At 40.2% G+C, this 14,363-nt stretch overlaps 1 protein-coding gene across 5 annotated transcripts in view; it reads left to right on the forward strand.

Annotated features, from left to right (window-relative positions):
• Positions 1-14,363, forward strand: part of RC3H1 (ring finger and CCCH-type domains 1) — a 72,799-nt gene that overhangs the window by 30,487 nt on the left and 27,949 nt on the right. For all 5 annotated transcript variants that reach the window (XM_060197912.1, XM_060197915.1, XM_060197916.1 and 2 more), the window contains exons 7-11: positions 1,429-1,561; positions 2,427-2,545; positions 7,353-7,465; positions 10,063-10,344; positions 11,639-11,853. In XM_060197912.1, the coding sequence (XP_060053895.1) occupies positions 1,429-1,561; positions 2,427-2,545; positions 7,353-7,465; positions 10,063-10,344; positions 11,639-11,853 (862 nt within the window). The remainder of the gene's footprint in view (positions 1-1,428; positions 1,562-2,426; positions 2,546-7,352; positions 7,466-10,062; positions 10,345-11,638; positions 11,854-14,363) is intronic.

Raw genomic sequence — 14,363 nt, forward strand, 5'->3', positions numbered from 1 at the left:
TACTAAGTTTTTAAATATTTATTTATTCCTTTTTACTGCTTTGTTTTTTATTGTTGTAGTTACTGTTTGTTGTTACTGATGTCATCATTGTTGGATAGAACAGAGAGAAATGGAAAGAGGAGGAGAAGACAGGGAGAGAAAGATAAACACCTGCAGACCTGCTTCACCACTTGTGAAGTGACTCCCCTGCAGGTGGGGAGCTGGGGGCTCAAACCGGGATCCTTACACTGGTCCTTGTGCTTTGAGCCACCTGTGCTTAGCCCGCTGCACTACCTCCCGACTCCCAGTGTACTAATATTTTATCTCGTACACTCTCACTTTCCTTTGAGAGTCTCCCCATCTTTTTTTCTTCCATTGCCTCTTTTTAATTGTTTTAAGTTTTGATCAGCACTTTTAAAAAAATATCTTGTGGCAATCACCTAGTAGTCTGGAAGATGTGTACCTTGAGGTTTGCTGTGATTCTCAGCCAGAATAATTTTACATAGTAATGCATTTTTTTAAAAGATTTATTGGCAACAAGGGCAACAAATGGAAAAAATGGCTTCCAGAAGTAGTGGATTTGTAGTGCAGGCACCAAGCCCCAGCAATAACCCTGGAGGCAAAAGGGGAAAAAACAAACTGCCTTACAGTGAAGTGTATACATGCATGCACACATGCACCACCTGGGACCAGCAAGATATATTTGGGGGGGGAGGGAGGGATGTGTGTGTGTGTTTTACCAGAGTAGTGTTAAGCTCTGACTTAGGGTGGTACAAGGTATTGAACTTGGCTTCAGGCATGAGAGTCTGTCTGCATAACCAGTATCCTGTCACACTAATAACTGTTAGTGTAACTGCTTTGCTGTGTGCATGACTTATGTTTAAGTCCCCACACACAACAGTGCACAAGGACCCAGGTTCAAGTCCCCAGTTCCTACCTGTAGGCGGAATGCTTTGCAAGTGGTAAAGCAGGGCTACAGTTATCTCTCTGCCTCTTTCCCTCTCTACCTCCCCCTTTCTTCTCAATTTCTGACTGTCTATCCAACAAGTAAATAAAGATAATAAACATTATTTTAAAAAAAATTATCTGTTCTTTCCAAAAGTTTTTTTTTTTTTAAAGATTTTATTTATTTATTTATGAGAAAGATAGGGGAGAGAGAGAAAGAACCAGACATCACTCTGGTATATGTGCTGCCAGGGATTGAACTCAGGACCTCATGCTTGAGAGTCTAGTGCCTTAGCCACTGCGCCACCTCCTGGACCACATTTCCAAAAGTTTTTTTTTTTTGAGAGTTATTTATTTTATGAGAAAGACCAAGAAGCCAGAGTACCTCTCTAGTATATATGGCTCCAGTGATCAAACTAGGAGCCTCAGCCATGCATTCAAATACTTTGTTCTACCATCTTTGTTATTTTCTTTGGTGGTGAAAAGTTAATTTATGTCTTTAAGTTGCAGACCCCAGCATCTTTTGCACAAAGTGTTCAGGAACTAACAATTGCTCTCCAACGAACTGGAGATCCAGCAAACTTGAACCGACTAAGACCTCATTTGGAGCTATTAGCAAACATTGACCCTAGTCCAGGTAAGCCTGATGGGAATTGATGGACTATCCTATTTGTGCCTTAGAACTGTCCAATAAGTTCTTTTTTTCTTTAAGATTTATTTAGTTGAGGAAGGAAGGGAAGTGGGGTGGGGTGTTAAAGAAAGAGATGGAGAAAACAAGAACCAGAGAACTACTAGTGTGTCTGTGTGTGTATACATATACATATACATATACATATATATATATTGCTTTTTACTATACTTTTTTTTCTACTTTAGACCCCCTATGCAGTTTGGTTTTTTTTGTGTTTTTTTTTTTCCCCCACTGGGATTATTTCTGGGGCTCCAGCACTTGTGGCTTTTATTTTTATTTTTACCCTCCTCTAGATAGAGTGGGGCAGAGGAAAGGTACCACATCACCCCATCACTCCTGAAGTTTCCCGCTGCAAAAGCTCCCATGTGGTGTCCTAGAGCTCAAACCTTGGTCCTCATACATAGCAAGGTGTATGCTCTTATTGGATGAGCCACCTGCTGGACCTAGTTGCTTTTTTAAAATAAGGTTTATTGATTAATGAGAGGAGGGAGAGTGAAAACCAGGGTGTTGTGTGCAGTGCCCACCATCACACTCAGGACCTAATGCATGCATGCTAGTATTATACCTGCTGGGCTGTTTTCTAGGCCACTTCAGTTACATTTTCTTGGTTTGTTCTTCTCTCTTTTTTTTATTCTCCCTTTACTACACTCTCACCCCATCAGCTGTGTTCTTTTAGATCTATTTTCATACTGCTTTTTACTTAAAGACAGGTAAGAGCATCCTTTAATATCGTAGTACATTCTACGTGGCAATAGCTGTTGATTTAATGTTGGGCAAAATAATGACACAGTTTTAAAACTTTATTGTGTAGATGCTCCTCCTCCTACTTGGGAACAGCTGGAAAATGGACTTGTTGCTGTTCGGACAGTGGTGCATGGACTGGTTGATTATATCCAAAACCATAGCAAGAAAGGCGCAGATCAGCAACAGGTACGGGAAATTTGAATTCTAAGCCTAAAGCTTAGAAGCAGTAAGTTTCTGTGAGTATTTTTAGAGGTACAAAAAAAGGTGAATATTTTCAGAATCTAACTTTAGAAATTACAGATTAGGGAGTCAGATAATAGCGCAGCAGGTTAAAAGCAGGTGGCGCAAAGCACAAGGACTGGCGTAAGGATCCCGGTTCGAGCCCTGGCTCCCCACCTGCAGGGGAGTCGCTTCACAGGCGGTGAAGCAGGTCTGCAGGTGTCTATCTTTCTCTCCCCCTCTCTGTCTTCCCCATTTCTCTCCATTTCTCTCTGTCCTATCCAACAACAACGACATCAGTAACCACAACAATGTTAAACAACAAGTGCAACAGAAGGGAAAATAAATAAATAAATAAATGAATTTTTTAAATTATAGATTAGTTTAACGTGACTAGCAGCCACTTTATTGTATTTAGTCTAGAATTTTATTTATAAATAAAAGTTTTTGTTCTTTTTTAAATCAGAATAATTTGAATAATATTCTCTGGTTGTTACATTTCTGTTGATAGTTTGTATGTGTGTATTAATCTACTCTAATATACTGCTCACATTTTTGTAAATTTGGGTAAACTAGTATCTGTGATGTTTTTATCTTTATTTATTGGATAGAGACAGCCAGATATCAAGAGGGGTGGGGAAGATAAAGAGGAAGAGAGACAGACATCTGCAGACCTGCTTCACCATTCATGGAGCTTTCCTCCTGTAGATAGGGACCAGAGGATCAAATCCAGGTCCTTGTTCATTGTAACATCTGTGCTCAACCAGGTGTGCCACCACCCAGCCCCTAATTTTTTTCATTTGTAATGTTTGTTAATGCCAGTGGGTCAGATTTTCCTTAAATTTTAAAAACTATATGGTAGTAAACTACAGTTTATGGCTAGACTTTTAAGTTTTCTAAATTTCCATTTTGCCTTTAGAAGAATGTATGTTTAGATTTACAAGATCTCTTTTTTAAATATTTTTGTTTATTTTCCTTTTGTTGTCCTTGTTGTTTTATAATTGTGGTTATTGTTGTTATTGATGTCACTGTTGCCGGATAGGACAGCGAAAAATGGAGAGAGGAGGGGAAGACGGGGAGAGAAAGACAGATACCTGCAGACCTGCTTCACTGTCTGTGAAGACTCCCCTGCAGATGGGGAGCCCAGGACTTGAATCAGGATCCTTCCGCCAGTCCTTGCACTTTGTGCCATACGCGCTTAACCTGCTGTGCTACCGCCCAACCCCCTACCAGATCTTTTTATTTGCCGTAGTAAGCTTAAGAAATTAGAATTTTGTTATTATTGATCTGACTCACGTAAATGACAGTTACAAAAGTGTCCTGCTGAGCTGAATAATAGATTTTTTTTTTATCTTTAAGCCTTTTTTATTAACAGTTTTATAGGGATTATAGTGGTGGTAAATAGATCATATGTAATATATACTAACATGACCTATATTATAATGTAATATAATAAATACTTGTGATAAGTAAATGTATAGTGATTAATAGTGGTTTATAAGATTACAGGGTATAGTCCACACCCAAACCAAAGTTCTGTACCCCTCACTCTCCCACCAATAATCACCCTACTTCTCTTAGTCTTTTTTTAAACTATATATATATATATTTTTTCCCTTTTGTTGCCCTTGTTTTTTTGTTTTTTTTTATTGTTGCTGTAGTTGTTTTTATTGATGTCGTCGTTGTTTGATAGGACAGAGAGAAATGGAGAGAGGAGGGGAAGACAGAGGAGAAGAGAAACATAGACACCTGCAGACCTGCTTCACCGCCTGTGAAGGGACTCCCCTGCAGGTGGGGAGCAGGGGGCTCGAACCTGGATCCGTATGCCGGTCCTTGCGCTTCGCACCACGTGCACTTAACCTGCTGCGCTACCACCCAACTCCCTAGACTTTTTTTTATTGATTCTTTTTAAAAAAATTTTTATATTTATTTATTTTCCCTTTTGTTGTCCTTTTTTTGTTGTTGTTGTAATTGATGTTGTCATTGTTAGATAGGACAGAGAGAAATGGAGGGAGGAGAGGAAGTTGGGAGAGAAAGATAGACACCTGCAGACCTGCTTCACCGCCTGTGAAGCAACTCCCCTGCAGGTGGGGAGCCAGGGGCTTGAACCGGGATCCTTATACCAGTCCTTGTGCTTCGTACCACGTGCGCTTAACCCTCTGCACTGTCTGACTCCCCTCTTAGAGTCTTAAAGATAACTTGTTTCTCTTTTTCTTTCTTTCTTATTTTTTGTAAATTAAGGTGTTTGAATTCTCTGTATTCCACATATGACTGAAACTTAATTATACATATAGGTATATTAGATTGCTGTGGCAGTACTATCCAAAAGAAGCATTAGAAGACAGTTTAGGCGGCCTGGAGGTAGCGCTGGTTAAACACATGTGGCGCAAAGCCCCAGGGCCAGCATAAGAACCCCAGTTCGAGCCCCTGACTCCCCACCTGCAAGGGAATCACTTCACAGACGGTGAAGCTGGTCTGCAGGTGTCTTGTCTTTCTCTCCCCCTCTCTGTTTTCCTCTCCTCTCTCAATTTCTCTGTCCTATCCAACAACAACAACAACAATAATATTAACAATGGATAATCAACAAGGGCAACAAAAGGGGGGGAATGGTCTCCAAGAGCAGTGGATTCATAGTGCAGGCACCGAGCCCCAGCTGTAACCCTGGAGGCAAAAAAAAGACTTTAAATATTTGAAAGTCTAAAACTTCATTATAAAACCTAGAAATATGATAGTCCTTTTGAGATTCAATCAAGAATTTCTGTGATGCTGCATATCTGAATGCTAATATGAACATAAAAGAAAAAATAGGGCTACAGTCTTCTTTCTTTTAAGATTTATTTATAAAAGATGGAGAACGCCTAAAGTACCATTCAGTTCTAGCTCTAGCTTATGGTGATGATAGGGATTTAACCTCTGGTACCTCAGGCATGGAAGTCTTTTTGCATAACCATTTCCATAACAGCCATCTTTTTTTTTTTTTAATATTTATGAGAAAGATGGGGGGAGAGAGAAAGAACCAGACATCACTCTGGCACATGTGCTGCTGGGGATCGAACTCGGGGCCTCATGCTTGAGAGTCCAAAGCTTTACCACTGCACCACCTTCCGGACCACAACAGCCGTCTTCTAACAAATATGAATGAAGCTGCTAAGAACTTTTTTTTTTTTAAATACTTCACTTATTTATTAATGAGAAAGATGAGAGGAGAGAGGAAGAACCAAACATCACTCTGGTATATGTGCTGCCAGGGACTGAACTCTGGACCTTTTACTTGGGAGTCCAATGCCCAATCCTGTTGTTGAGTTGGTCTGGTGTCGGGCTGCACCGCGGAGAAGAGAGCAGACGTCCAGAGCAAAGGGGTACACAGATCTTTATTATAGGATGGGGGGGGGAGGAGGTTTGGTTCAGACCACGTGGAGCCAGCCAGCAATGGCCGACTAGGGGGGAGAGCAGGGAGCGAGACCTCAGAGAGGGAGAGCCGAGAGCCCAGAGAGAGAGAAGGGAGGGGTGAGGGGGCTTTTTATTGGGCGACAACCAGGGGTGCCGTGTAGGGCCAGGATTGGTTGAAAGGGGGCACTCTAGGATTTAGCCGGGCATAGAAAAACCTGGGGGCGGAGCCAGGATTGGTTGAAAGGGGGCACTCTAGGATTTAGCGGAGCATAGAAAAACCTGGGGGCGGAGACTGCATCAGAATAAGTCCTCAGCAACACAATCCACTATGCCATCTCCCAGTGCACTGCTAAGAATATTTTGTATATAGCTTTTGGTGGAGACCAATTTTCTTTATACTGGGTGTATTTCCAGGAGTGAAAGGACTTTAGTCAGTACTTCAGTAGATACTATTACAAGTAGAAGTCTTCCCTCATGCTTGTACTAGCTATGCTTCCGCCAGCCATTTGTGACAGATCAGTTTGCTCTACACCCTTGGCAGCACTTGTCACCATGGATCCATTCTGTTGTGGGGTATCTCTCCATTTGAGAGCTCCATGAGCAGTCTCTGAGGCATACCTACAGAAGAGCTGTTGCTGGCAGAGAAATAATTTTTTCTCTATTTTTTTTTAAATTTATGAATAATAAGATTACAGTTTATAGTTCCACACCACCACCAAAGTTCTATGTCCTCACCCTCCCATTTTGACAGGGAGATAATATTATGTTCTTATTTACAGGCTTCAGTGCAAGGGCAGAGAGAGCCAATGTGACTACAACTGAAAGAGCTTCTCCTTAGATTATACAAGACCTGTTTTCTTTTTTTATTTTTATTTTTTAAATATTTTATTTATTCCCTTTTGTTGCCCTTGTTGTTTTATTGTTGTTGTTGTCGTTGTTGGATAGGACAGAGAGAAATGGAGAGAGGAGGGGAAGACAGAGAGGAGGAGAGAAAGATAGACACCTGCAGACCTGCTTCACCGCCTGTGAAGCGACTCCCCTGCAGGTTGGGAGCCGGGGTTCAAACCGGGATCCTTATGCCGGTCCTTGTGCTTTGCGCCACCTGTGCTTAACCCGCTGCGCTACAGCCCGACTCCCCACAAGACCTGTTTTCTAAGCATGCATAGTGATGACAACATAGTGGGGCTTCATTTTAATTATTTCTGGATTCACTGAGGCTCTAGACAAAATGATTTTCCAGTATTTTTGCTCTGGACCAGCTAGATAAGTGTCTGAATTAGTCTGAATTATTCACTTAGATTATCAAGATCTTAAAACAAAGCCATAACATTACTTTATATATATATATATATATATATGTCTGATGTTTTGACTTTGGTTGTAGCCTCCACAGCATAGCAAATACAAAACATACATGTGTAGAGATATGAAGCAAAGAGGAGGATGCCCTCGTGGAGCCAGCTGTACATTTGCACACTCACAGGAGGAGCTGGAAAAGTAAGTGTGAACGGCCTTACATTCAGCATTACAGTAGCCTATTAGGAAATAGAACTACTAACTAGAATTATATGAGAAGTACAAAGAGTGATTGCATTATCTTCTGTGAATAGGAATTTTTTTTAGAAAAAAGTTTACAGTGTATAAAAGAGGCTCCTGTAAATAGGAAACTGATGGACAAAATCTAGAAGTAAGTTATAAATCTATTGTCACAGGTGTGCATTTCACCTCTCTGTTTTATAGTTGTCAGCATACCATATCTATCAGCTTGTCATCTTGCTCCCCTCTCCTGTTTTTTCCTCCATTGCCAGTGCTTCTCTGCTCTGAGCTGACATGTTGTGCTCATGGCAAGGTGTATGCCCTACTGGATTAGCTATCTTTCACCCCCTTAGATATTATACTCTAAAGATTTTTCTCTAGCCTAAGAAGTGACACAGCAGGTAGAGTGCCTGACTTGCAAACATAAAACCCCAAGTTTGATCCCTGGCATTATGTATGTCAGAGTGGTGCTCTGATTCTTTCCCTCTCTTTGGCTCTGGCTAATAAATAGTTTTTTCAATGATTTGTTTATTTTGCCTCCAGGGTTATCACTAGGGCTCACTCCCAGCACTTGGAATTCTCCTGGAGGCTATTTTTCCCATTTTGTTGCCCATGTCACCCTTGTTGTGGTTGTTACTGTTTTTATAGCCATTGTTGCTGTTGGATAGGACAGTGAGAAATGGAAGGAGGAGAGAAAGATAGACCTGCAGACCTGCTTCACTGCTTGTGAGGCAACCCCCCTACAGGTAGGGGGCTCGAACCTGATTCCTTACGCCAGTCCTTGTGCTGGTCCTTGCACTTTGCGCCATGTGCACTTAACCCGCTGCACTACCCCCCAGCCCGTTTTGTTTATTTTTTAAATAAAGGATCAAAAACTAGAGCATCACTGGCACATGGAATTTCAAGTGTCAAACTCAGGACCTCAGACCTGAGATTCCAATACTTTATCTAATGCACCACCTCCTAGACCGCATTGCCATGGCCTTTTATGCCTGCATGACTCCACTGCTCTCTAAAGCTAGGTGAACTATCTCACACATAAATCTGGGGAACAAAAAACAAAACAAAAAAAAAAACCAAATCTCTTCTACCCCTCTTGACACGTTTTGGGAATTTCAGTTTAGAAATTGAAATTTAGAAACTTTCGTAAAAGTAAGTTATGGTATAGATATTATGATTTTAAAAGAAGAACTTGTTTATTATCATCTTTACTTGATAAAGACAGCCAGAAATTGAAAGGAAGAGGGAGAGAGACAGAAAGACACCTGCAACACTGCTTCACCACTCGCTAAGCTTTCCTTCTACAGGTGGGGACTGGGAACTTCAACTGGGATCTTAGTGCATTGTAATATGTGCGCTCAACCAAGTGCACCACCACCCTGGCCCTTATATTATGATTCATAATGTTGCAAGGACTCAATAAAAGAAAATTTATTCTTGAGGTTGGTAAGATGGCTTAACTGGTTGAGCAGTGATAGAACTTGAGTTTCCCAGTTTGATCCACAGTACTACGTATACTGTAGTGATACTCTGGCTTCCTTCTCTCTGTCTCATGCGAAACTCTCTTTTATATGTAGTAAATAAAATACATCCTTTTGGAGTCGGGCGGTAGCGCAGCTGGTTAAGCGCATGTGGTGCAAAGCTCAAGGACTGGCATAAGGATCCTGGTTCAAGCCCCTGGCTCCCCACCTGCAGGGGAGTCACTTCACAGGCGGTGAAGCAGGTCTGCAGGTGTCTTATCTTCCTCTCCCCCTCTCTCTTCCCTCCTCTCTCCACTTCTCTCTGTCTATCAAACAACATCAATAATAACTACAACAATAAAACAAAGGCAACAAAAGGGAATAAATAAATAAATATTTTTTAAAATGCATCTTTTTTTTTTTCAGCCCGTGCTTTTTCAGTCCTATTGGGGGTTAATAGCTTACAATACAGGTGTTGACACATGAGTACAGTTGCTCATCTCCATCTGATAGGTGGCAAAATACTCTCACACAGAATAAAATCTATTTTTAAAAATTTATTTGGTGGTCTGGGAAGTAGTGCAGTGGATAAAGCATTGGACTTTCAAGCTTCAACTGCTTGAGGTCCTCAGTTCAGTCCCCAGCAGTGTATGTGCCAGAATAATATCTGGTTCTTTCTCTCCACCTATCTTCATGAATAAATAAAATATTTAAAGAAATGTTTTCTTACTCAAAGTCTTGGAAGGTGGTGCAGTGGATAACATATTAGACTCTCAGACATAAGGTTTTCTAGTTTGAACCCTGTTATCACATATACCAGGGTCATGTGATCTGCTTCTTTCTGATTAGTAAAATTTTATTCTTAACCAGTATGTTTGCTTGACATTCTTAGATAGATGATATATAGATACACATGCACACATACTTGGCACAACTCCTTGATACCTAGAACCAATGTTTCAAAGAAAATACCTAAAAATATATATAATGTAATTGGAACCATTTGTATCTGTTTTATAAATACATTTGAGTTACTGGTTTTGCTTTCAATAATCTTGGGTTTTGGTATACGTTTAAACCCCCCCCCCCCCTACATAGATTCCGTAAGATGAACAAGCGCCTGGTTCCCAGAAGACCCCTGAGCGCTTCTTTGGGTCAGCTTAATGAAGTGGGCCTACCTTCATCATCCATACTTCCAGACGAAGGTGCAGTAGACCTGCCTAACAGAAAACCTCCTGCTCTGCCGAATGGAATTGTGTCAGCTGGAAATACAGTAACCAAGCTGATTCCTCGAGGAACAGACACTGGCTATGATTCTAGTTTGAAACCAGGAAAGATAGATCACCTGAGCAGCAGTGCCCCTGGATCCCCTCCTGATCTGTACGTTAGTTTTCCAAATTCTTGTTTTAAATGTCTCCTTTATAAATATAAAATATGTGGGAGATAGAATTTCTTATTTTTTACCTACTCTTTTGGGTCTTTATTTTTCCTGTATTAGTGATTTCTTCAAAGAAACAATTAGCATAGGCAAGATAATATCATTGTAAACTTCATAGAATGAAAGACTATTGAAAGAAACTAGTTTTCAGAAATGTGGCAATTTAATGTATTTTTATCAGAAAGAAGGGCCCAGGGGCTGGGAGATTGCATAACGGTTATGCAAAACAACTTTCATTCTTGTGGATCTGAGGTCTCAGGTTCAATCCCCAACATAAACCAGAGCTGTGCAGTGCTCTAGCTTCTCTCTCTCCATCTCTCTCCCCACCCCCTTTCTCTCTTTCATCTTTTGTCTGTATCACTCTCAACAACAATAGCTACAACAACAATAGAAACAACAAGGGCAACAACTAACTAAATAAATAAATATTTAAGAAAGGAAGGAAGGGGCCAGGTGGTGGTGTACCTGGTTGAGCGCACATGTTGCAGTTGCTTTCCCCCTGCAGGTGGGGACCCAGGTTTGAGCCCCCCGGTCTCCACCTGCAGGGGGAAAGTTTCACAAGTGGTGAAGCAGTGCTGCAGGTGTCTCTCTGTCTCTCTCCCTCTCTATCACCCCTTCCCTCTAAATTTCGGACTGTCTCTATTGAACAAATAAATAAAGATTTAAAAAAATTTAAAAAAAGAAAGAAAGCCAGAGTTTGGGCACATATTAAAATTAAGCTTGGATATACAGGTCTGGTACACAATCAGTGTACTATCTCCCTAACTATTTATTTTTTTATTTTTATTTTTATTTAATTTATTTCTTTATTGGGGAATTAATGTTTTACATTCAACAGTAAATACAATAGTTTGTACATGCATAACATCCCCCAGTTTCCCATTTAGCAATACAACCCCCACTATGTCATTTATCATCCTTCATGGACCTGCATTCTCTCTACCCACCCACCCCAGAGTCTTTTACTTTGGTGCAATACGCCAATCCCATTTCAGGTTCTACTTGTGTTTTCTTTTCTGATCTTGTTTTTCAACTTCTGCCTGAGAGTGAGATCATCCCATATTCATCCTTCTGTTCCTGACTTATTTCACTCAACATGATTTTTTCAAGGTCCATCCAAGATCGGCTCCTAACTCTAATTTTTTCTTGCTTTTTGTTTGTTTGGTTTTTTGTTGTTGGGAAAAAAAGCTATTTTTAAATACCATAAATTTGACTTTCAGAATCTTATTCCTCTAGGCTAGAACCTGTCCCTAAGAATATTTCTGCCATACCTGTGAATCCACATCCTGTACCTCCAAGGGGGCCAACTGACCTGCCTCCTATGCCTATCACCAAACCTCCTCAGATGGTATCACGAGGTTCTCAGTTATATCCAGCACAGCAGGCAGATGTTTATTATCAGGATCCGAGAGGAGCTGCTCCACCATTTGAACCAGCACCGTATCAACCGGGTAATGATCTTCCATGTATGTCAGTCACTTTGGTATTATGAGAACTGTCCAAGTAAGAGTTACCTTAATTGCAGTAACCACCTTAAGATAAATCCAAGTTTTTAATAACTTTGGAAAAATATGATTTTTATCACCAGGTAAATGGTATGAAATAAATGAAGTAGCAAAAGCATAAAAAACAAATTGCCATAACTACTGAAATCCACTATATATTAAATATACTTATGGTAGAAATAATAAATCACTTAGGTAGACCATGGAAATGTTTTGGGTAAGGCAGAATGTATTCTCATAAGCCACATCTGTTTATGTTAAAAAGTATTTAATACTACAATAACCTAGGAACTAGTTGTTAAACTAAAATACTAGATCTGTATCAGGAGCAAGATGCTGTTCTAGTACTATAGGCTAAAGGTATTTTCCTTTTTCTAAATTGTCTTTATTTCAAACCATAAATACCTTCTCAAAGTTCAAATGAATAGTTTTAAATTGATATGGTATTATTCATATAAGTAGAAATCCCATAGAAGTATATTTCTTTGTTTACCTCCAGAATTATTTCTGGGGCTTGGTGCCAGCACTATGAATCAGCTGCTCCTGGGGACCATTTTTTCTATCTTATTTGATAGAACAGAGAAAAATGAGAGAGGAGGGGGAAATGAGAGAGAGACAGACAGACACCTGCAGACCTGCTTCACCATTCATGAAGCATCTCCCTTGCAGGTGGGGAGGGAGGGCTTGAATTGGATCCTTGCACTATGTGTGCTTAACCTGTTGTGCCTCCATCCAGTTCCCTATAGAAGTGTATTTCTAAGTGGTCCGGGAGGTGGCGCAGTGGATAAAGCATCGGACTCTCAAGCATGAGGTCCTGAGTTTAGTCCCGGCAGCACATGTGCCAGAGAGATGTCTGGTGGCTCTTTCTCCTCCTATGTTTCTCGTTAATAAATAAATAAAATCTTTTTTTAAAAAAGAGGCATATTTCTAGTTTTCCTTTTGGTCTTCCATTGTTGGGAAAATCCAACTATTTTTGTTGAGGTTAGATAATACTTCATCAGTATATTTAAATATGTTGGATCTATCAGTCAAGGTTCACTTGTAGATACTAGGAATTAATTATCTTAAAAAAATTTTTTTTGAGGGAGACAGGCAGTAGCGCAGCAGGTTAAGCGTACATGGCACAAAGCGCAAGAGCAGCATAAGGATCCCGGTTCGAGCCCCCGGCTCCCCACCTGCAGGGAAGTCGCTTCACAAGCAGTGAAGCAGATCTGCAGGTATCTGTCTTTCTCTCTTCTTCTGTGTCTTCCCCTCCTCTCCATTTCTCTCCATCCTGTCCAACAACGACGATGACATCAATAACTACAACGGCAACAAAAGGGATAAATATTTAAAAGTTAAAAAAAAAATTTTTTTTGATTCAGTTTAGAGACCTACAAAATTTGTACAAGTACTAGAGGAACTGGCTTAAATTAGACCCCCAGGGATGAATGCCAGAACTGCTGAGGAATGAACATGTTACAATGAAGAAACAAATATTTGTCCTAACTGCTAGAATCCCATCAGTTAAGGTACAAATCTGGAGAAACTATAGCAACAGCTATTGTCTCAAGAGCATCAAAGCCATATAGTAGTGATGAGGACACTTACTAGTAGAATAGGTGTTGTGTATGCCTTCTCCTTGGTTTTCACTTTTGTTTGGTGGTTCCATGTGACGTTTGGGCTCAAACTTGGGTTGTGTACATTGCAAGTCACATACCCTACTGACTGAACAATCTTTTAGCCCTGACTTTTCATTTTGAGCAGTTTGTGAAACCTGAGCTTCAAGAACACATCAATTGCTTTCAAGTGTTCAACATTTCACTATAACACACCATAAAGATAGGTAGGGTGGGGTTAGATAGCATAATGGTTATGCAAAGAGACTCTCATGCCTGGTGCTCCAAGGTCTCAGGTTCCATCCCCCAAACCACCATAAGCCAGAACTGAGCAGTGTTCTGGTGAAATAAATGAATAAATAGTTTGACCACTATAAACCAGAAAATATCTTTAAAAAAAAAAAAAGATAGGTAGACAATTGAGTCTGCTATTGTAGATTATAGGTAGATTAGTTTCATTAGTGGCTTTTAAGGATTATGTTTCAAAAGTACATGTAATAATAAGAGAAAGCCAGAATATTATTCTGGCATGTGAAAGCAAGGGTTCAGACTTGGGACCTCACGCATGCAAATCCGCACTACCTGCTGCATAATACCCCTGACTACTTATGGGTATTTTTTGCTTGTTATTTTTTTTCTTCAAAATTTTATTTTATTAGTAATTTAGTATTGGTTTACAGAATTATGAGATAACTGGTACAATTCCAGACCATTCCTCCCACCAGAGTTCTGTATCCCCATTCCCTCCACTGGAAACTACAGTAGTTCTCCCAAGGTCACACATAGGGGTTGACTATTATTCTATAATGGTATATATTTGTCCTGTTTGTTTTGTTTTGTTTTCCTGTGTTGCTGCCT

The sequence above is a fragment of the Erinaceus europaeus genome, chromosome 9 (genome assembly GCF_950295315.1).
Source record: "Erinaceus europaeus chromosome 9, mEriEur2.1, whole genome shotgun sequence".
Taxonomy (NCBI): Eukaryota; Metazoa; Chordata; class Mammalia; order Eulipotyphla; family Erinaceidae; genus Erinaceus; species Erinaceus europaeus.